At 46.5% G+C, this 19,848-nt stretch overlaps 1 protein-coding gene across 3 annotated transcripts in view; it reads left to right on the top strand.

Moving 5' to 3' along the window:
* ABCA1 (ATP binding cassette subfamily A member 1) overlaps positions 1–19,848 on the top strand; it is a 90,384-nt gene that overhangs the window by 63,639 nt on the left and 6,897 nt on the right. For 2 of the 3 annotated variants that reach the window (XM_027708619.1, XM_027708620.1), the window contains exons 12-39: positions 741–929; positions 1,770–1,975; positions 2,068–2,244; positions 2,782–3,004; positions 3,360–3,581; positions 4,193–4,397; positions 4,931–5,044; positions 5,508–5,679; positions 6,215–6,346; positions 6,865–7,004; positions 7,993–8,130; positions 8,664–8,884; positions 9,238–9,310; positions 9,831–10,033; positions 10,506–10,554; positions 11,238–11,351; positions 11,689–11,840; positions 12,295–12,419; positions 12,799–12,897; positions 13,910–14,099; positions 14,244–14,338; positions 14,732–14,764; positions 15,339–15,444; positions 16,155–16,229; positions 16,609–16,778; positions 17,688–17,865; positions 18,380–18,495; positions 18,583–18,727. In XM_027708619.1, the coding sequence (XP_027564420.1) occupies positions 741–929; positions 1,770–1,975; positions 2,068–2,244; positions 2,782–3,004; positions 3,360–3,581; positions 4,193–4,397; positions 4,931–5,044; positions 5,508–5,679; positions 6,215–6,346; positions 6,865–7,004; positions 7,993–8,130; positions 8,664–8,884; positions 9,238–9,310; positions 9,831–10,033; positions 10,506–10,554; positions 11,238–11,351; positions 11,689–11,840; positions 12,295–12,419; positions 12,799–12,897; positions 13,910–14,099; positions 14,244–14,338; positions 14,732–14,764; positions 15,339–15,444; positions 16,155–16,229; positions 16,609–16,778; positions 17,688–17,865; positions 18,380–18,495; positions 18,583–18,727 (4,062 nt within the window). The remainder of the gene's footprint in view (positions 1–740; positions 930–1,769; positions 1,976–2,067; positions 2,245–2,781; positions 3,005–3,359; positions 3,582–4,192; positions 4,398–4,930; positions 5,045–5,507; positions 5,680–6,214; positions 6,347–6,864; positions 7,005–7,992; positions 8,131–8,663; positions 8,885–9,237; positions 9,311–9,830; positions 10,034–10,505; positions 10,555–11,237; positions 11,352–11,688; positions 11,841–12,294; positions 12,420–12,798; positions 12,898–13,909; positions 14,100–14,243; positions 14,339–14,731; positions 14,765–15,338; positions 15,445–16,154; positions 16,230–16,608; positions 16,779–17,687; positions 17,866–18,379; positions 18,496–18,582; positions 18,728–19,848) is intronic. The other variant, XM_027708621.1, reaches the window with a different exon arrangement.

The following is a 19,848-nucleotide window of genomic DNA, read 5'->3' as shown; positions in this document are numbered from 1 at the left end:
TATGTCCTTTGCAATTAATGCTCCCTTCCTGCCTGGCAGTATACTGTCTGCCCAGTGGACTGGTGTCTGCTTCAGTGACAGGGCTTCTACCTGGAATTGCACTTGTGTGAGGTGTTGAGCATACAATAGCCTATCCTCAGAAAACTAAAGTTAAACAAGGTGAAAAAAGCACTGTCCCAGCCAGGAGAACAAAGGCAGTACATCATGGCTGTACAGGACTGCTTCAGGGAGCCCTGGTGACACAATAGCAAAATATGTAAGAAAATCACCTGGCCCCTGGTGCTGGTATTTCTGCTCAGCACTGTGACGGCTGAGTCTTCTTCCATGCCACAGTCCCTCTCCATCCCAGCTAGGAGCAGAAGCTTGGCAACCAGCATAAACTGAGTGGGTTTCTGCTGAGCACGTATCTTCCTCTTCCCTGGTTTGCATTTGTAGGGTGCAGAGCTGTGCATGGCTCTCTGCTGCCCTCTCCTTGGGAGAGGGGTGGCAGGACATGGAGGCAGCCAACCAGCCTGCAAAGCACACCCGATGGTGTAGCTATACCTAGGGAGGAATGTCCTTCACAATGGGAGAGTGAGAGGAAGGACCCCACTCTGCTGATCCTCTCAGTATGACAGAGGGCCTCTCCCTGCACCTTTCTAACAGGTGTTTTCCATGGTAGCACATGTTTTCATTATGAGAGAGGAGATCTAACATTAATTCTCATAAGTGCTTCTCCTTTGAAAACAAAATATCTGCAGACGCTGCTGAAAGGCAAAGCCCTCTGGGACCTGCACTTGCCAGCGTCCAACTGGACAGTGGAGGACATCGCCCGTTTCCTGTCAAACCATCCGGAGGACTTTGGGACAGAAGATGGCTCTGTGTATACCTGGGTGGATGCCTTCAATGAGACAGACCGGGCTATCCAGACCATCTCCCGCTTCATGGAGGTGAGATCCTGCTACTGGGAGAAAGAAGCTGGGGGGATGGCAGGAGCTTGATCTCCACCCATGCAGTGGGGTGTTCGGGAAAGGGAAGTTCCTCAGTCCATTTTCTGGGCGCTACCAGGTGTTAGCAGGGCTCAGTACACAGCGTGTGAGAAAATTATCATTTATTCAGGTGCCTAATATAGATGTAGGGACCTAGCTGTAGGCCTTGTTCTTGAAGCTTTTGCTTTGGCTCCTGTGTGTGGTTTCCTGCCCTCCTATTTTTGGGTGACTGAGAGTTGCTGCTGTCTCTGGCAGTGTAACAGCTCCTGTTTTGGTCTGGGGACCACAGTGAAGCCAGTAGCTGCTTTAAATGAGGAAAGACAGTGAGTAGCAAAATTAGTTCTGCTTGTTGCCTGATCATCCTGGGAGATGAGTGCAAACAGAAACAGGCTGTGGTCTGTCAGGGACCTGATCCAAAGCCTTCAGGTCTCTCTATGATATTTAGAGGCTTTGAATGACTGGTTTATTGGTAAAAGAGGAGCTAAGACTGTGTATGGAAACTGATACTTGGATGAGGTCCTGTAGGTAATGCTGCTAGTGCTACCTAACCTCTTGTACAGAAAATACCTTTGCTGGGGTATCTCTCACTAATAGGTGACCATCAAGCAGGCAGAAGTGACATTTCTTGCAACTTCCTGGGATACTATAACCCATAGCAAAATAGTCCAGTGATGTCTCTTTCTTGGGCATGGAATTACCATTACAGAGCTGTCATTTTTTCCTCCATTCCAAATGTAAACAAAGTACATTCTGGTTTTTAGTAATGTATCCGGTAAATGCTTTCAATCTGCTCCTGTCTAGTGCGTCAACTTGGACAAACTGGAGCCTGTGGCCACAGAAGTCCGGCTTATAAACAAGTCCTTGGAACTTCTGGATCAAAGGAGGTTCTGGGCTGGCATAGTCTTCAACGAAATAGCTCCTGACAGCACAGACCTCCCTCAACATGTGAAATACAAGATACGCATGGACATTGATAATGTGGAAAGGACCAACAAGATCAAGGATGGGTGAGCCCTGACATCCTGCCCGGTGAATGATTTCTTATGACAGATGTGGTGATAAGGATTTCTCATGGAAAGGTCTTGTTCCCTTGGTGCAGGTACTGGGATCCTGGTCCCCGTGCTGACCCCTTTGAGGACATGCGCTATGTCTGGGGAGGCTTTGCCTATCTGCAGGATGTGGTGGAACAGGCTATCATCAGGGTGCAGACAGGCACGGAGAAGAAGACAGGAGTTTATGTGCAGCAGATGCCCTACCCGTGTTACGTGGATGACATGTATGTATACAGGCTGCTTCAAAACCTTCCAGCGGGGGAGAAGTTCGGGAGGCATGGGCTTTTGTCACTCCTCAGGCATGGTTTATGTCCCTATTATGGGTGAGGAGGCAGTCTCCATAGCGTTCCTAATCCCCGGAATTAGGGCGTACAAAGTACGTTCCTGAGGTGTGACTATATCCCCCCACACCTGATGCAAACAAAAATAGCACTGGGGAAAAAGCAGACACATATGCACAGGAGAGTGGAAAGAGGACACTTGAGAGCAGTCCCCACCCCAGGCAAGGCAGATCTTTGCACCCACTCTTCCACGGGGTGACAGTTGTAGCTCCAGCTCCCACTCCTAACTAGCGATGTGCTCCAGACCCATCAGCCTCACCTCATGGTGATCACACTGATCCTGTGTCAGGCTCTGCACATCAGCTGCTGTGTGCAGTGAAGCCCTGGCTATCACCATGCTCTGGTAGCCCTTGAGTGATGCTGCAGTTTCAGTGATGTTTCTCACTGTGCTCTCCTGGCCCTTTTCCTTTACTTTCTTAGATTTCTGCGTGTCATGAGCCGCTCCATGCCCCTCTTCATGACACTAGCCTGGATCTATTCAGTGGCTGTGATAATTAAGGGCATTGTGTATGAGAAGGAAGCCCGGCTAAAAGAGACAATGAGGATTATGGGACTTGACAACGGCATCCTTTGGTTAAGCTGGTTCATTAGCAGCCTCGTCCCTCTCCTGATGAGTGCAGGACTGCTGGTGCTGATCCTGAAGGTGAGTTGTCTGGTTTTTCCTGTGACAGCAGACCCTAGAGCCTTTAGAACCTGCTAAGCAGTGGTCTGCACTGACACACTAGAGAGGAGTTAATGGTGTGTGTTGACCAGTCACTTTTTGGGAACAATGTTCTGGAGCAAAACAGGACTGAATGGCTGAAAACAGCAGGAGGGGATGTAGTAGATTCAGCGCTCTTGAAAAGATGCCTCTGGTACTGCCCCACTTCTGGGAAAGCTGTTGTGCAAATTGCAGGAAGCCCAGCTTCCCCTGAACAGCGGCTTTGCAGGCTTGCTTATAATAAAGCTGCCTTGGAGAGCCCTTTTAAAGCCTAATGCACTTGTTGTTCTCCTGCCAGATGGGGAATCTGCTGCCTTACAGCGACCCTAGTGTGGTGTTTGTTTTCCTCTCGATCTTCGCCGTTGTGACCATCCTGCAGTGCTTCCTCATCAGCACCGTGTTCTCCAGGGCCAACCTGGCAGCTGCCTGTGGGGGCATTGTCTATTTCACGCTGTACCTGCCTTACGTGCTCTGTGTTGCCTGGCAGGACCATATCAGCTTCTCACTCAAGATTTTTGCGGTAAGTCTTGATGAAACAATCCTGAGTACTGGGCCTCCACCAGTGTGACACTCAGCAGCCCTCTAGATGGACTCTGTTTGAAGGGGGAAAGTAGCAATGGCAGGATAATTTCCAGTGTAAGAGACTACCAGGGCTGGCTTGATGAAGTGGTTCACTGAACCTGCTAGAAGGTTCTGGGAGGGTTTTGTTGGGTTTGGTAGTAGAAGTAATGTAGCTGGACTAAATTCCCTTGATGTCTGTATGCTGTGATGCTATACCACCAGATATGCAGGCTGAAGGAACCAGCTTCCTTTCCTCTGCACAGCACTTCTTACCTGTCTGGAGAAGGTGACTGTTAGTGACCTGACCCTACTCCCTTGCATGAAAATCCAAAGAGGAAGAGAAAGAAGAGAGGGAAACAATCAGTTCTGGAGGGAGGTCTGGCAGAGGTTTCAGGACTTGCTGGAACCAAGACCAAATATGCCATTCCCTCTCTGCAAATACAGTGATGCTCCTTGGAACTTTGACTTTTCACAGGGACCATGTCCCTTAGCCTTGTACAAAAGCTGAGCTGCCTAGTTGGAGAGTAGATGTGAAAAACTCAAATGCATGTCTGTGCTTCCCATTTGCAGAGCCTGCTGTCTCCAGTAGCCTTTGGTTTTGGTTGTGAGTACTTTGCACTGTTTGAGGAGCAGGGTGTTGGTGTTCAGTGGGACAACTTCTTTGAGAGCCCATTGGAAGAAGATGGCTTTAGCATCACCACATCTGCCGTCATGATGCTCTTCGATACGTTCCTATATGGAGTCATGACCTGGTACATTGAATCTGTCTTCCCAGGTGAGGTGTGCTTCTGAGGTAGGGTCGTGTCTTCAGGCTTTTAAATAAATCCTGGTGCAAATTTGGCCCGTTTTTAAGCAGAGCTGCAGAAAGGTCATGGAGGAAAACCACAGACCAGCACCACAGCAAGGTTGTTGCTTGCTGTTGGTGGTGAATGTTGCCCACCACTGAAGTGTGGTCCCATTGTGGCCACAGCTGAGCTAACCCCAGGAACTTTGCTGTACTTCAGCTGTTCCCTTCACTGAACTGCTGAATCCACAGACCCTGCTGTAAGGGAGAATTTAAGAGTATCAGTGCCACATGTGCCACTTAGCGCCTTCCAGCACAGCGCACTTTAACCCTAAAGTGAAGTTAGATGTCTCTTACCTGAAGTCTGTCAGGGTCCTCATCAAGAAAGATCTCAAGAAAGATCTCTTCTAGTCCTGCCTCACCTAGAGGCTTACTGGGGGTGGAATACTTCCCTTCTTATCCTGAAAGCTAATAAAAGAAAAGGGACAGATGCAGTCAGGTTCACGTAATGCTTTTCTTTTTAGGTCAGTATGGGATTCCCAGACCCTGGTACTTTCCTTTCACGAAGTCATATTGGTTTGGTGAGGAGCCACAGGACAGGCAGCAGCCTCATCCTGATCAGAAGGGGTCTTCAGAGGGTAAGTGGCTGGACAGAGAGACTTTCTGCAGTGAAGTGTTATGGTCTGCCTTTTTTAAATGACTCTGAGGACAGCGGGACTGGCATGGCTAAGATGAAATTGATTGTCATTTTGTTATCACAGTTTGGGTGGTATCAGGTGGGTGTATCCAGATAAACCCAAAGTACTTTGCCCACTTGAATGCAGATGTGCACTCCAGCCTCATGGAATTGCAAAGTCCTCCCACTTTTGCTGACCCTGATGACAGTGGAGATCTCCAGATCTCAGATGAGACCAGGAAAGAGAAAAGACTAAAGGACAATTTCTGTGGAAGGTTCCTGTTCCTGGGGAAGAAATGTGGTCAGTTCTTCATATAGGTCATTTCTTCTTGGAACTCCACAGTCTGGGGAGAATCTGATGACTGTTAGAACTTGCAGTTCTGTTGAAACCTATCATATCTTTCTATTGCTGTGTTTTCTTCCAGTCTGCAAGGAGGAAGAGCCGGTGCATTTGAGTCTTGGTGTTTCCATCCAAAACCTGGTCAAGGTTTATCGTGATGGCAAGAAAGTTGCTGTAGATGGTCTCACACTGAACTTCTATGAAGGACAAATCACCTCCTTTCTGGGACATAATGGAGCAGGGAAAACCACTACCATGTAAGAACAAAATAATCCTTTAAGACAGTGGAGGAAGCAACTGCATACTGCAGTTCCTTCCCATATGGTAGAAGTAGCCATACAGCTGCAGTGTGCAAGCTGGTGCAGACTAGGGTGCTTCAGGTGGTTTACTACAGTTGTGAGCTGCCTCAGGAGACTTACAGGGGGCTGAAACTAGAGGAAGTTCTGGTTGAGAATGGGTCGAATGAATCTGGAGAAAGCATTTTGTAGTAACACCATTTGTGATTCTGACTTACCAGTGTAAGGAAGAAAGTTGGTACTGAAAGAATGAGAAGCTCTTAGAAGAAAAAATTTTTCCTTCAAGCAGCCATGTGGGTGTTCTTTGATCAGTTAAAACCATTGGAGATGATTTTTTTTTTCTTAATCCATTAGCGAGATGTTTTTCAGACTACTTTCTTGATGTGGGAGCTCCCCAGGGCTTCCGCCCACTCTTCATTCAGCCATCCTGGCATGCACAGCAGCTGTTTCCTGGCGGAACCTAGGAACCTGCTAATCTGTTCTATTTGTCCTTCAGGTCCATCTTGACTGGCTTGTTCCCCCCAACTTCGGGTACAGCCTTCATCCTGGGCAAAGATATCCGCTCTGAGCTCAGCACCATCAGGCAGAACCTGGGTGTATGTCCACAACACAATGTGCTGTTTGACTTGTGAGTAGCATCTGTGACACACAGATCCAACAGACGTTTGGGTTCTTTAGAATACAGTAGTGGGCTTTCAGCTTTGATGGTCGTTTTTTTAATGTGTGCATGGTGTGACACAGTGGGGTGGTGGTGTGAGATTGGTACGGGAATGTTTTGTTTACTAGCATGTTCCTATGTGCCTGTGAATGATCAGCAAGAGCCTACACTTTCATCTTTCATGTCTCATAATAATCTACTCCACTGAAGTCAACTAGGCTGAGTGCTTCCCTGGCACTTAGTGATTTGGGATGTTTGGGCTACTCTGTCAAGTGCCCTTAAAGGAGGATTATTTACATGGGTGATGAGTAGAGCCACACCCTGAAGTCAGGCCCAAGCCGAGCACTCCCAGTCTGTAGGTCCCTCCTGAGACCTCAGCCTTAAAAAATGTTTTTCTGAGCAAACATATGCCTGTGTAATGCTAATGTAAGGGATGAATCCCAGCATGGTGCTTTCAACCCTGCCCTGAGGCTGCTCCTGTTCCCTAGGCTGACTGTGGAGGAGCACATCTGGTTCTATGCTCGGCTCAAAGGGCTGCCAGAAAAGAAGGTGAAAGAAGAGATGGAGCAGATGGCAACAGATGTTGGTTTGCCTCACAAACTGAAAGCTAGGACAAGCAGACTCTCTGGTAGGTTCAGCTCTTTTACATTACTTACCCCCAGAAATGCTCTGTTGGCTTTTGTGGAGGCCGCATTATGGACCTTGATTGGATCCTGTAATTAGATATAGACTGCTACACAATTAAGCACATAAGGAAATCAGTTGTTTATTAAGTACCTAATCAGTGTATCTTAGTAAACTTTAAAATCTTGCACTGTCTCAAGCTATCTAATGGCCATAAAAAGTAACTCACTTTTTCTAAGTATTTTGTACTTGATTCCATCATGATGTAGTCCAGCTGCACATGATATCTGTTCTCCGAATGCTTATGGGTTTTATGAGTTTGGGTGAGAGTGGCTTAGACCATAATCTCCAAGTCCCTTGCTGTTTCCAAAGGGTATGTGCATTCCTTATGCTGACTTGTGCTTCTTCAGTTGGTGACCTGGAGTGTTCTTCTCATTGGTTCAAGGGGGGCTGGATTCCTGTATCATTCTGTACCAGATAGTTGAGAGACTGAGGTTCTTTTGTCTTACTCAACTGTCAGTACAGACTGCACATTTGAGTTTGGGAAGGGAGAGCAGATGACCACAGTTGGCTTTAGTATTGAAGACTGCAATGTAAGTCCTTGCTTCTGCCTCTGGAATGCTTCCATGAGGTCTCATGGGGACCTAATTCTGCAGCTCAAGCTCTGGAGACCTGTGCTCCAAATCCCCTAATATGGTTAGGCCTCCAAGCTGGTGACTTGCTACCACTGGTGCTGAGGTAGATGATTCACTTATGGAAGGGCATGCAAGGCATGGTTTCCTGCAGCAGGAGGAGAGTTACATCCACTGAGGGAATACCACCCAGACCAATTATCCACTGTGGTGGGACCCTGAAGGCCTGAGACAGTAGCAGTACTTGTTCTTCTCAGTCTGCTTTATTTCAGAGAGCTCATTATCCACTGTGCTGCAAGTATTGCTGTTCCACTCGTCACTGCATCAGCCTGAACACCTCTTTCTTCTTGTGCCTGACAGGTGGCATGCAGAGGAAGCTCTCTGTTGCCTTAGCATTTGTTGGTGGTTCCAAGGTTGTCATTCTGGATGAGCCTACAGCTGGGGTGGATCCTTATTCTCGCAGAGGGATATGGGAACTGCTTCTGAAGTATCGGCAAGGTATGTCTGTGTCTTTTTCTTGACTCTTAATGAATGTGTTGTGGAAGGCAAAAGAAAATTAGTCTGTTTCATGGCTGTTCTCAAAATAGCCATGTGTCTCTGCAAATCTATTGTTGCCTGCACTGAGGAATGAACAAAGATCATGCAGGACAAGGTTGTTCTGATCTCTCACCTGTCCTCCTTTCTCATCCTACTCATGTCAGAGCTCAGAACAAAGTTCTTTACTGGGTCATGAGGGCACTTAAAGTCTGAAAGTCACCCTTGGTGTTGAGCAGTGTTCTGTTCTGCTCTGTGCAGCCAGCCTTGCTGACATGAAATTAAACCTGCCTTTGCTGAGCATGACAAAGGTCAGCAGAATAAACACGTGACAGCAGTTGTGAACCTTTTCCATGCTGCTAGTCTCGTTCAAAGGAGCCAAGCTTGTGGCATCAACCTCCCATCCAACTTCACGGCAAGATCCAGATGGTTGTGGCTTTGGCGTGGGAACATAGGTTTGTTTGACTTACAGCAACATCTTCCTTGCTCTCTTTCAGGTCGCACTATCATTCTCTCCACACACCACATGGATGAGGCAGACATTTTGGGGGACCGGATTGCCATCATTTCTCATGGCAAGCTCTGCTGTGTTGGCTCTTCTCTCTTCCTGAAGAACCACCTGGGAACTGGCTATTACTTGACCCTGGTCAAGAAGGATGTGGATTCCTCTCTGAGCTCCTGCAGAAACAGCAGCAGCACAGTGTCCTATCTGAAAAAGGTGCAGCTGACCCTTTCTGCTTATATTTATTTTTTCTTCATGAAATCTCAGGCTTATTAGAAGCAGCAGAAGTGTTACACGTTTGATAGGTACTATGCCAGACCATGTCTGGTTAAATTGTTGCATGGGATGTACATCTACATTGTAGTTTGTTTCAATGTCGATGGTGCAAACCTGATTGGAGAGATACAGAATAGATGAAGTGCATGCTTTTGTAACACTCACTTCTATACCTGTGACCTCTTACTTGTATTTTAGCCCTTTGCAGTGGTACGTCACTGTCTGCAGCATCTAGTGGGCCCTGTTTTGATTAAACAGGAGAAAATAATGTTTGTCTTCTCTTTTCTGAACAGGATGACAGTGTTTCCCAGAGCAGCTCTGATGCTGGCCTTGGCAGTGACCATGAAAGTGACACACTTACAATAGGTGAGGCTTGAAAGAGAATTTAAGATTCAGTCCCAGTGCTGACATTGCTCTATAGTTCACCTTGGACAGCTGCCTTAACCTTGTGCCCCTATGTAGCTACAGTCTTGGGACAATTATTAAATTTACAGAGATGGTATTTTTAAATCTGTAAATATTGGAATGTTTTTCTTGAGTGAGCCATTTTGAATTCAAGCTCTCTTGAGACTTAATAAGCAAAGATTATGTAGTTGCTAGGGCTGTAATGTTGGTGGACTGTACGTCGATGACTCGCAGGTCTTCCAGTAGCGTGTAAAAGCTCTCCCAAATTCTGCACATAGAAAGTATAGCTAGGCTTGGGTCCAGGCTTTCATCCAGTGTTAAATGTAAAAAGAAACAAGACTTTCCATGGAAATGAGCTGCTTTTCAGAGATGTCCCCTTTTCCCTCCTTTCCTTCTGGCAAGATTTTTCAGACTGAGCTCTTCTTTCCACATAATGAGTAGTAACCAGAAGAAAACTGTCTTTTGTGTTTGTTTTTTCTAGATGTCTCTGCGATTTCAAATCTCATTACAAAACATGTTTCTGAGGCCAGACTAGTGGAGGACATTGGCCACGAATTAACCTATGTCTTGCCATACAAGGCTGCTAAGGAGGGAGCTTTTGTGGAGCTGTTCCATGAAATTGATGACCGTCTTTCTGATCTTGGCATTTCCAGCTATGGCATCTCTGAAACTACCCTGGAAGAGGTTAGTGAGTTGACGATTTTCTTTTGTCTTAAACTAGGCAAAATGAATCGTGTCAGAACTAAGAATGAGATGTAGTCTTACCTCTTCCTGTAAAAGTTTATTGTGGAACAGGTTGCTTTGTGTTCCCCTCCAAATGGATTGTCTTCTGCCCTGTTTAAGTGTGTGCTCATAGAGGGGTGCCCTAAAAACTAGGTCTGTTTCTGAGACATAGGAAAGATCTCAGGTTCGAGATGCATTGAGAACTGCCACTGGAAAGGGGGAACAGCTGGTATGTGGTAACAGACTGGCTCCTGGAAACTGGAGAGAAGCCACAAAGTCCATGTCCCTGTCATGCAGGGGATAAACTATATCCTCTGTTTTCTTTTTTGCACCTGTCAATCTTGTGCTCTCTCATGGCATCTCCTGAAGCAATCCCCACATTGTTGTTCCTTCTTTGGTTTTTTTTTCACTAAAACTTACCATTGCTTTTCAGATCTTCCTGAAAGTGGCTGATGATAGTGGTGTGGATGCAGAAACCTCAGGTGGGTCTAGTTTTCACCTGCAGGAGTGACACATCCCCTGCAGGTGTGACAGACCCTGTTTGAGACTGAACAGGAGCTCTGGTGTGCTAGTATTTTTAATGACTTAAAATAGCTGTCTTAGTATACTTAATGCATGCTTTTATATACTGTAATCTTCAATTGACTCAGTGGTAGCATGTTTATTTTGTAATAGTGAAGAATTTCTACTGTTTGAGTGTATTGAAAATTACTTGACTGGCACTACTGTCTACTCTGAGGAGCTCTTGACAGGGTCAGACCACAGTAGGGACCAAATGACTTTCTGAGAGCGAATCAGTGCACTAAGTGCTCATAACAGCATTTCCTGATAAATGAGTGCTAGCAAATTGCACTTGTAGTCATATACGTATCATATGAGAATTTTATTATAATGCTGTTTCCCTGCCTACATGGAAAAAAAAAAAGTGTCCAGTGCACTAGAAGTTGTTTCTGGAACATCACACAAGATATGATGCATAAAACATGACCCTTTGCAGAGTGAGGGTCTTGGTTTTACTTTTACCTGCACTGGAGTCACTCTGGATCAGCTCCTTGTTTTGCAAATAGGAGACATGTAAAATGAAAATGATATTACTGTGGTTTTTCTGGGGCTAATTGGAGATTACCTGAAGCAGTTCAGCTAACCATAACTGCATTATTTTCAGATGGGACATTGCCAGCCAGAAGGAACAGACGTGTGTTTGGAGATAGACAGAGCTGCCTTCGTCCATTTACAGAAGATGATGCATTTGATCCTAATGATTCAGACATAGATCCAGGTATTGCTGTGTCTTAAGCCTGTTCTTTTCTTGTGGATACTCTTTGCTGTTATAAATACTGCAAGTCTGAAGGCTGAGGCTGCAAAAGGAGTGGTGGCATATTTGCCTTTAGGAATAGTGAACAGTGCAGGATCCACAGTCTGTTCAATCCTCCCATCAAGGCTCAGACAGATAAGGGAGAAAATACGTTCATGTAAATTTCTGTTATCTCTGCTCACCGTGCTCTTTCTTTTGTGCTCTTTGGAGAGTGGCTGCTCCAGCCATCACCTTGTGCCTCCAGTACAGAAGTACCCAGAGAGCATCTCTGAACTTCTGAATGAGGGTCATTTCTTCTTAGCAGAATCCAGAGAGACAGACCTTCTCAGTGGCATGGATGGGAAAGGCTCCTACCAAATGAAAGGCTGGAAGCTCACCCAGCAGCAGTTCATGGCTCTGTTGTGGAAGAGGATGCTTATTGCCAGGAGAAGCCGGAAGGGCTTCTTTGCCCAGGTGAGAGCACCCAACGTGAGCAGAGTCCCTCAGCAGGGACAGCTCTGCACTGTGTGTTGTAGTCTGAGTGGGTGGTGGGCTGAAAACCTCAAGGGAATGCAGATAACCAAAACTGGTCTACACTGCACCTGTGAACAAAAGGAGGCCTGTGCAAGTGAGAGGAATTGCATGATAACCAAGTGGTTACAGTATTCTTGCACAGCGAGGATGCAGCTGAGGTTCAAATCTAAATTTGGCCTTGAGAGCAGGATTTGCAGGCTGAATCCTCTGCATCCCAAGTCAGTGCCCTGATTAAATGCCAAGATAAGTCTTGTGTTGGTGTCTATCACTGCTTTGGTGAAAACAGCGAAGACATTCCTTGAAAAAGTTGTAATCCAGTAATCCAGTAAGTGATTCACATGTAACTCCTGATGCCTCTGGGAATATTTGCTTAAAAATTTCCTTGCACTTTCAGATTGTGCTGCCAGCTGTCTTTGTGTGTATTGCTCTCATGTTCAGCCTGATTGTTCCTCCTTTTGGGAAGTATCCCAGCCTGGAATTACAACCCTGGATGTACGATGAGCAATACACTTTTATTAGGTATGTTTCTTATGGCCTACAAATTCTGTTCTTTGCAGACTTATGTTACTGAGTTCCTTAACAGGTCATTTAAATTTGGGGTTTGTGCTTATCTCAGAAGCACATTTCAAAGAGAGTCCTGTTATTTTCTTCTTGGACCTTTAAATGCCATCTCTGAACTACTGGCAAGGCCGTACCCCTTTCTGAATGGTGTTATGTCTCTAACAGTTCTGTGTACAGAGACTGGGAGTGTGTGTGTGCTCTAGGCCAAGCATTCTTCAAAGGCAAATCCCCACCCATTATCCTTTCACTGTGTTCTTGGCCTTGCTCTGCTGCTGCTGCTTTTGCTGTGTGCCTGTTAACACACTGACTTGACAGTGTTTTTCTGCTGTACCCATAGCAATGATGCTCCTGAAGATGCAGGCACTCAGAAGCTTTTGGATGCCCTTCTTGATAAGCCTGGTTTTGGGACACGCTGTATGCAGGGGCATTCCATCCCGTAAGTAGAACTCTGGTCTGGGAAGAGTAAGTCCAACCCCAGGTTCTGGTCACTAGTAGATTTAGTTGGCTTTAGGGAATTATAGTACTGTGCGGCCAGAGCAGGATTTAAGCCAGAAGAGTTGCAATTACATTCAGTTTTTCTGCTCAGGACCTTTTAAATAGTTGCCAGCCCTCAGCATGGTGAGGGAGTGAGGTTTGAGTGCAAGTCTTTGCTGATGGAGATGAAAAGGAGAGAATAGTCTCTTCCTCCAGACTACTGTTTGGTCCTGATCATTGTAAAGAACCTGGTTATGTTGCTCTGTGTTGTTGACTGTAGGTATTCTCTAGAGGGTGTACACAGTCTGAGATGGTTGTCTTTAGCCTGGAAGAACTGCAGATGATGTTCACGGGATGATGGGGAGGGAGGCAAGGTGTCCAATATACTGGCTAAGGGTGGAAATTAAGCTGCATCCTTTATAACAGACGTGGGAGCTGCATTACTCCACCAATGGGGCATGGGGAGAAAGCTGCCCACTGATGCTGCCTAGGGGAAGAATGGTGTTTTGGTGCCCCAAAGGCAGAAATGCGATCGAGGAAGCGAGTGTCTGCTGTGATCTTAGAATCATAGGATATCTCTAGTTGGGAGAGGCCCATGAGAATAGAGTCCAAATACCTGCTCCTCACAGGACTACTTAGAATCAAACCATATGACTAAGAGCATTGTCCTTGTACTCTGGACACTGTGCATGCTGGGACTGACTGAAATAAAGCACTTAATTATAATGCAAATAAGGGAGTGTCTGACACTACTCAGTGTTGGCCAGCCTCAGTCTCTTTGGCACTGGGATCTCTTAAAAGCTGCAGAGCCAGGTCTGTCACTCTGAGCTGTTTGTCTCAGTGAGGTCAAGCTCCTTTGAGAAACACTCTGCCTCTTCTGAGGACTGTGAAGTTTGATCTTTAAATGGCTTGTAAGCAAAGGCCATCATAGTTGTTTTTAAAACTGCATTTTTCTTCCCTCTTTCCTGACACAGAGACACTCCTTGCACTGTGGGGCAGAACGAATGGACCACTGCTTTGGTCCCAGAGTCAGTCCAGGACATCTTCTTGAAAGGCAACTGGAGCATGGAGAACCCTTCCCCATCTTGTGAGTGCAGCAATGAGAAGATCAAGAAGATGCTGCCTGTGTGCCCCCCTGGTGCAGGCGGGCTGCCACCACCACAGGTAGGAGGGAGCTCGGTGGTACTGCAATGAGGAGCAGAGCGGCTGGGTGTGATTCTTGTGTGCGAAGCATTGCACAAGGTTTGTTTGATTCAGTGTCTGTGCTTTCTGATGAGTGTTTATCTGTGTTTTCACCGGTGGCACCAGCGAGAGCAAGACACTGCTGACATCCTCCAGAACCTGACAGGCCGCAATATATCAGACTACCTAGTGAAGACCTACGCGCAGATCATCGGGAAAAGGTAGCTGCTAAACACACCGTCTCCATTCCCTCACCACCAAATGTTGCTTGCTCTACGGGGGGGTGCACAGATCAGGCAAATAAGCCTGGGCAGCCCAAATTCTTCAGCAGCGAGCCAAATCCACTCAGCTCCTCACATTACCCTGATCCTCAGCTCAAGTGGTGTTTTTGCTTTATTAGTGATGCTGTGTCCTGACCCTTGTAGGCAGAGTATGGGGAAAGTCTGGGCACCAGCCCTAGGGATTACACTGAAGAGGAGTGGTGGGACATGTGACAGATGTCACAACAGTGGCTGTTGCACTCTTTTCCTTGGCCATGTGCCTGCAACAGTGATGGGTCTGTCTCTTCTCTTGTTCTACACATTATACATCAACTCTCTTTTCTGTCTCTACAGCCTAAAGAATAAGGTCTGGGTGAATGAGTTCAGGTGAGTTACTGCCTTTTCTTTAGCTTGTATGTGTCCACTAACCCTTGAGCGCTGTATTAAGCCTGACACATCCACCCCACTTTGCAGTTTGTTTTATGACTCCTAACTGCCAGATGTTGAGGGAAGATGTTGAAGGATAAACTGGGAGACAACCCCAGAGTACTGAAAATCATATCTGCCTTATACAGAGTGCAGTATTGGCTTGAAAAAGATTTGCATGACCAGCCTGCTGGTACGCTGTCCTAGGAGGTGCTATCCTTCCAACCAGGGGCAGCAGGGAGATGTCCTGCTTTGTCTGCACTGGCAGCAGAGGATAGTTGCATTTATTAAATGGGCAGCATGCTCAGCATTCATAATATGGGTATTTAACCCCAGAAACAAAGAGCAGAAGACACCATGGCTAAGCAGCCATGTAGGGAAAATCGAAGTCATCCTTTCCTGTACGAGTGGAGACACTTGTGTTGGATGTAGTGCAGAAAGAGGAGACATCTGGAGAGGGAGGGAGGAGGGGTGGCATTTTCTGGATGTCAGTGAATAGTCAGGTCTGAGCATCACTTTCTGTCTGAACTTTCAGGTATGGTGGCTTTTCCTTGGGAGCCAGCAGTTCCCTCGTGCTTCCTCCAAGCCATGAAGTCACCGATGCCATTAAACAGGTGAAGAAAATCTTGGAGCTAGCACAGGTGAGCAACCATCCCCCATAAACCCAGGATGCAGTAATATCAGTCTTGTTTCTTGGGAGAGGACTTGGAAGCCATAAAATGAGGGGGGTGTGTATGTCACCTGTGTCCAGTGGCTTCTCCTCACTGTCTCTGAGCTGGGATCTCCCAGGCAGTTGTCTGGGAGTGGCAGGAGGCTTGGAGACATGCTCAGCTGAAGTTTATGTAGCCCACATTGCTGATGTGGGTTCTGCCCAACACAGTTGGAAGCTGGTGGGGATTGCAGACACCTCTGAGTGTTTTGTGGCAGGACAGGCTGGGCTGTCTCAGGGAACTAACAAGTGGTTGCTGTCTTCTTTCAATAACCCAGTTGAGCCCTCCTGTACTGAGTCTGCCTTGGCTCAGAAGAGAATTTGGTCCCTGGTTTTCCTCTGAGACTGCTTGCCTGTGGGCTGCAGTGTCTCTGAAGGTTGCCTGCAACCTTGTTTAATACATTTTTTAGGGAAAAAAACAGGCATGAGGCTGACCTCTTACCGATGAGACCCCAGAAAGGAAAGGGTGGAGGAAAGCTGAAGTTTCTCAGCATTCTTACCACCTCCAGCTTGGTGGAGAGAGGCTTTTGAATGGGAAGAAAACTGTCAGAGCTGTGAAAAACATTGTGTAAACCCTGCTAGACCCCAGGATGTAAATAAGAATACTCTCAGAGGGGAAGTAACTGTCTTTTCTGTTTGCAGGGAAGTTCTGGAGATCGATTTCTCAACAGCTTGTCAAGTTTCATGAAAGGCCTGGATACAAAGAACAATGTGAAGGTAAATTAACCAATCCTCACTGCTGTGCCTGCTGTTTGAAGCTCTGGTGACCTGGCGTCACAGCAGTTTGCCATGGTCAACTGTGCAGAACAGAGTTCCCTGTGGGAACATGAGTAGTTTGCATTCCTGTGTGGGTTTCCTCAAAATCTGTTTCTTCAAAGTCCTGAAAGGAGTTCAGTGCTGCATCATTGCTGTCTTCCAGCAGCCTTTTGTACTTACTGATTAAACCCTGTGTTCTGTCCCTGAGCATGCTAGCTGGAAAGATGAGGAAAGAAATTATATGGCCTGAATAGAGGAAGGGATGTTCTGCAGGGCTGAGGAGCCTGTTGGGTAGGTGATGTAGCTGGTGCCTTTCTGATGTCGATGTGGTCTCTTGCAGGTGTGGTTTAACAACAAGGGCTGGCATGCCATTGCATCCTTCCTGAATGTGATCAACAATGCCATCCTTCGGGCCAACCTGCAGCAGGGTGAAAACCCTAGTGCCTACGGGATCACTGCCTTCAATCACCCACTGAACCTCACCAAGCAGCAGCTCTCTGAAGTAGCCCTGTAAGTCCTGATGTGAACATGGGTGGTTTTGGGCTCATCAGCTGCTGATTACTTGGAAACAGGCAACATGGGAGATTTTAACCTCCCTGGTGGACACTCAGTGGCCTGTGGCATTTAGGCTCTAACATGCAGGCCTTATTTTCTCTAGTCTGGGCAGGTGGCAACATGTGCTGCTGAGAACTTGGTGTTGAACAGCAATTCTGTGCAAACTTTCTCTGTCTCTGAGTCCCTGGTAGCTGCAGTTTCTAAGAACCAGTGTGATCTTCAGATCTTCTGCCACTTAGGAAGTTCCTCTCAGCCGCCTTCAGAAACGTGTCTCACCATGAATATGGTCATTCTTTTGTCCCAGGGTGCCACCATTTGACTAGGAATCATTGATAGATCCTGTTCAGTTTTGCCCACTGTCTCAACCTGGGGGGCACACAGTAATGTGCAGGGTTCACTTCCCTGAGGCGTTGACTAGTCCACTCCTACCACTGTCCAAGTCAGGACCTGTCTGCAGGTACATCTTCAAATCTATAAAGCAGTGGCAGGTGACAGGCAGGTATCTCTGAACTTTAAAACAGCACCAAAAAAAAAAAAGATAAACCCCCAAACAAGTCCAAGAAATGCATTAGGTGGGAAACAAAATGATGGTGATAAGAAGAGCAGAAAGCAGTCTATTACACTGAAGTTCTAACCAGTCTGCAGGTTGTGGTGTTGTCCTTGAGATGCCAACAGGCTGTGTGTGTTCCCTGTGTTATATGGCTGGAGAACTGTGCAGTTAGGACAGCCTGGTGTGGTCATCCTCTACCCTGCAGAATAAGAACAGTTTCTGCTTTGCTCTGAATGAGCTGCTTCATTTCATCTCAAAGGAGCCAGCACCAGCATACAAGCATTTTGTTTTCTTCCTTTTTTTTTTTTGTCCAGGATGACCACCTCTGTTGATGTCCTCGTCTCCATCTGTGTGATCTTTGCCATGTCCTTTGTTCCTGCCAGCTTTGTGGTTTTCCTTATTCAAGAACGTGTCAGCAAGGCTAAACACCTGCAGTTCATCAGTGGTGTGAAGCCTGTGATCTACTGGGTGGCCAACTTTGTCTGGGATATGGTAAGGGCTTTGAATGTGCTAAACTGTGCTCTCTTCTGGTTTTGCATGGTGTCTTGTACTGAAGTGCAAAGTGCAGTTTGGGTCAGCAGGCAACACGTTATAACCACTGTGACCATGACTTTTGTGTTTGCTCTCTTGGGGCAGTGGTTCACTTCAGTAGGACAAGAAGCACAACAGAGGATGGGAGGACAACCATAGGCTCAATCATCAGCATTTATTACATCACATTTAAATAATTGCCCCAAAATGTTTGCTTGTGTAGCCCCTTGTTCTGCTTTGTCCAAAGCAGGTTTTTATAACACGTGTCCGGAACCTCTGAGAGTCTCCTGGCTACTTCTAGAGGGACCAAGAAATGTAAATTCATTGTAGTTCATACATACGACACTTCTAAGAGTCTCCCATTGAAAAGGGCTTTGGGAACACTGAAGAGTTTTGAGAACTATTGGATTAGAGCAGGAAAGCACCTTTTTTTGTCATTGGGAAAGAAATCTAAAGTCATGCTTTTCCCTTCAAGTGCAACTACATTGTTCCAGCCACACTAGTCGTCATCATCTTCATCTGCTTCCAACAGAAGTCCTATGTATCCTCCTCCAACTTGCCTGTGCTGGCTCTCCTTCTGTTTCTCTATGGGTAAGAGATTTCTCTTCAGAGAATGACTGGGAAGGCTCTTAGACTCGGCAAGTGCTTACCTGACGCTGCTGCCTTTCTTTTTGCCAGGTGGTCCATCACCCCTCTCATGTATCCAGCCTCCTTCGTGTTCAAAATCCCCAGCACAGCATATGTTGTGCTGACCAGTGTGAATCTCTTCATTGGCATCAATGGCAGTGTGGCCACCTTTGTCCTGGAGCTCTTCACCAACAACGTATGTTTCCCCAGGAGCCCCTCACTGTCTTGTGCTGCTGCAATCTAGTTCCATGTTGGTGCCACACTGCCTTTAGCAGCCAGTTCTCCAGAAAAGCTAGGCCATGGCCTGTACCCGTTAGCTTTGGCAGCAGTTTAAACACAGGTTCTGGTGGAAATGGGTTCAGCAATGTTCACAGAATGGTTAAGATGGGGAAGGACCTCCTGTGATTGTCTAGTCCAACCTCTGAGCAAGATCAGCTACAGCAGTTTGTTGAGGGCCATCAGATTTTACATTTCCAGGGATGGAGACTCCATAGTCCCTCTGGGCAACCTCTTTCGCTTCTCAATCACTCTTAGGGTAAAAAAAACCCACAAAAACAACAAAAAAAAACAACCAAAAAAAACCCAAACAAACAACCAAACAAGTGAAAAAAAAACAAAAAAAAACCCAAACAAAAAGAATCCCTCAAACAATTTTCTTACGTTCGAATGGAATTGTTTGTACGTTACTAATGAAGGGCAGTTTCCATCTACTAAGGCCGTTTAATCACTCAAGCATTTAGTTGCCCTCAATTTTGCCTCCTGTGGTAGATACCTCTGTAAATGTGTTGGGAACTGACACACCTCCATTCAGTTTTTCAAAGCCAGATGCCTACTGGGGAAGGTGCAAGTTCCTCTCCTGCTTGTATACAACACAAGATGTCTTAGCCAGCCCCATTTGACCCACAGTGGTGTGAAGTGTTCCTTGTGGGAGGAAGCTCAGGAGACCCTGTGGGAGTTATTTGTCGATTATACCTCTTCCTGTGGGCATAAGGAGGCAAGGAACCTTGATGATGGTTCCTTTTGTTACAAAGCCTGTTTCAGCTCAGTAAAAATAAGTACATGCTGGGAGATAAGTGTCTGGCAGAACAGGAACCCCTCCTCAGGCTGCTATCAGTTCAATCTGTGGGCTAAGCCAACTGGAAGACAACAAAGGAGAAGTCTTAGAATCTCTAATATGGGATAGGGAGGAGCTGCCCACAGCCACTGACATAACCAGTTTGTGCAAGCACAACTTCCCTGTCTCCTCAACCTGTAGCCCTTTTAGATGTTTGCAGACAGTGCCTTTTAAACTGTGAGTGTTTGGAGAAATCTCTCCTT

The sequence above is a fragment of the Neopelma chrysocephalum genome, unplaced genomic scaffold (genome assembly GCF_003984885.1).
Source record: "Neopelma chrysocephalum unplaced genomic scaffold, ASM398488v2 Primary Assembly neopelma1_96431, whole genome shotgun sequence".
NCBI classification, from domain to species: Eukaryota; Metazoa; Chordata; class Aves; order Passeriformes; family Pipridae; genus Neopelma; species Neopelma chrysocephalum.
This window is presented reverse-complemented; position numbering and strand designations above follow the sequence as displayed.